The 2,768-nt window shown below is 42.2% G+C and overlaps 1 protein-coding gene across 1 annotated transcript; it reads right to left on the bottom strand.

Moving 5' to 3' along the window:
• Window positions 1-584: 584 nt before the first annotated feature.
• On the bottom strand, window positions 585-2,193 carry LOC102248680 (L-lactate dehydrogenase A chain-like). The gene is given in 2 exon segments (XM_014549172.1): window positions 585-1,404; window positions 1,406-2,193. Coding segments are annotated over 2 exon segments (996 nt in total). The 5' UTR covers window positions 2,096-2,193; the 3' UTR covers window positions 585-1,098.
• Window positions 2,194-2,768: the final 575 nt, after the last annotated feature.

Here is a 2,768-nt window from a genome sequence, read left to right on the forward strand (position 1 = left end):
AGCTCTATCTTTGTTTCATGTCCATAGAAATAGCATGTACCTCTCACTCCTGATCTAGGCACTGTCCACACTCTGGCTCCAGTGCTCATTCTCCTCTACTTGAGTTCCCAGTTATGGGCCTCTATCATCTAAATCTCATCAGTTTTGATGTTAGTAGGAGGGATAATGACAGTACTCAGGGAATAATAGATTCATAATGTGAGAGGAGGTATGAAAAACTTAAAAAAAAACTATCCCAGGAGAGTGTAAAATCCAGGGTCAACTATATTCAGATAAAGATTATGAAAAAGATGCAAATCATTTTAAAAATTAGTTTTAAAATTATAAAAGATGTATATATGCCTGGTTAAAAAAAAAGAAATAGTCCAGGAAAATATCAAATGAAAGGTAAAAATCTCTAGTCTCTTATTTTCAGTTCTTTCAGAGGCTAGAGTTGAGGAAAAACAAGCTGGACTACTACTTCATTATTTATAGTTAAATCAATTATACATAAATCAAATTAACATAAAAATGAAACTATAAAAGTACTGGAGGAAAATATAAGGGAATACAATATTTTAAAATATTCTTTTTTTTTCACTGTACAAAGTTTACTTGGCATTTTAGTTGGTATGACACTTGGATAGTTGGCTGTATTATTTATATGTAGACTTTTCTTTTTACATTATATGGCAATGTACACTAATCTGATAATACAGTACACAGAATAAGAGCCTTTAGAACAGTTATGCACAAAACATGCAATATTGGATTTACATTGGATCCCAGAATGTGACTAATTATAGAAAAAGGAACCACAAGTTATATAACACACAGTGGACACACATCTAGTCTGAAGGGCAACTGTAGCGTGAGCAACATTGGCAGTGGTGCCTTTGAGGAGGTGGAACTATTTCACACTAACCAGTTTAGGGCTACACAAGATAAGGACCCTCCATCATCAGGATGTAGATGCTGGGTTTTATGAACCATTACTATTTCTATCTTTAGGAAACTGATGTTCTTAGTCACAGATCAGATAAAAAGGACAATATGCACAATCTCCAACTAAAACCCTGCTGTAGCCTAGACAGTGAGGTGGTATGACATCAGGAGACTTTAAAACTGCAGCTCTTTCTGGATCCCCCACAGTGTGACTGCACTCTTCTTCAAACGGGCCTCTTCCTCAGGTGTCAGGGTCACCTTCACAACATCTGAGATTCCATTCTGTCCCAAGATGCAAGGAACACTAAGGAAGACATCTTTTATTCCATAAAGACTGTTAATTATGGTAGAAATTGGATGCACCCGCCTAAGATTCTTCATCATACTTTCTGCGAAATCTGCCACAGATAGGCCAGTGGCCCAGGATGTGTAGTCTTTCAGTTTGATCACCTCATAAGCACTGTTACCCACCTGTTTGTGGAACTTGTTTCTACTGTTCCTGATCTGCATCGGTGCCTAAATCAGGGTGCAGATTCTTTAGGGAGACACCAGCAACATTCACTCCACTCCATACAGGCACACTACAGTCTCCATGCTCCCCAAGGACCCACCCATGACAGCTTAATGGGTGAACTCCCAGCCTCTCCCCCATCAGGTATCTGAACCGGGCTGAATCCAGATTGCAACCACTTCCAATAACACGGTTTTGGGGAAAGCCGCTTAACTTCCAAGCCACATAGGTCAAGATATCCACTGGATTGGAAACAACAAGCAATTTACAGTTGGGACTGTATTTTACAACATTAGGAATGACGAATTTAAAGATGTTCAGGTTACACTGGACCAAATTAAGGCGGCTTTCTCCCTCTTGTTGAAGTGCCCCAGCTGTGATAATAACCAGTTTGGAGTTTGCAGTCACACTGTAGTCTTTGCCAGAGACAATTTTTGGTGTTCTAAGGAAAAAGCTGCCATGTTGGAGATCCATCATTTCTCCCTTTAATTTGTCTTCCTTGACATCAACAAGAGCAAGTTCATCTGCCAAGTCCTTCATTAAGATACTGATGGCACAAGCCATGCCAACAGCACCAACCCCAACGATGGTAATCTTATTCTGGGGGCTCTGTTTTTCCTTAAGAAGATTCATGATCAGCTGATCCTTGAGTGTTGCCATTTTGGACTTGGAACCAAAAGGAACCAGGTGTGCACGGCGGGTGGGCGTTGGTGGCGCGAGATGGAGGATCCGGACTTGGTGGCTGCAGCTCGGGTACCTTCCCATTGATTTTTAGAGAGAAGGGAAGGGAGAGGTAAAGACAGAGAGAAACATCGATGTGAGAGAAACACATCAATTGGATGCCTCCTGCATGCGCCCCAACCAGGGCCCAGGCTGGAGAACTGAGGTACGTGCCCTTGACCAAAATTGAACCCGAGACCCTAGAGTCTGCAGGCCAATGCTCTATCCACTGAGCCAAACTGGCTAGGGCCTGTTGTTCATTGGTTGACAGAGTCTTGGGTCCCCTAAGTCTTGAGGCATACCACTGTTACTCGATATTCATGATTATTTAACATCTCCGGCTTGCTAGAAACAATTGTGAACACCAGCATTCAGTTTTGCTATCTCCTAGGCAAGTGCTGCTAAAAGTTCTATTACATGGAATTGCTGGCTGAAAGAGTATGCGTGTGTGGGAGACACAATTCTTTCGTGAAATTATGGAGAACAGGTTCAGTAGAGAGATGGAGGCAGAATGCAGACCAGAGTGCAACCTGCCTTTCAAGAAATAAGGCCAGAAGGGAACAGAGAGAGGGCCGTAGCTGGAGGTGGGTGCGCAGCAGAGCCAGTGAGAGGG

This window comes from Myotis brandtii, unplaced genomic scaffold (assembly GCF_000412655.1).
Source record: "Myotis brandtii unplaced genomic scaffold, ASM41265v1 scaffold5360, whole genome shotgun sequence".
NCBI classification, from domain to species: Eukaryota; Metazoa; Chordata; class Mammalia; order Chiroptera; family Vespertilionidae; genus Myotis; species Myotis brandtii.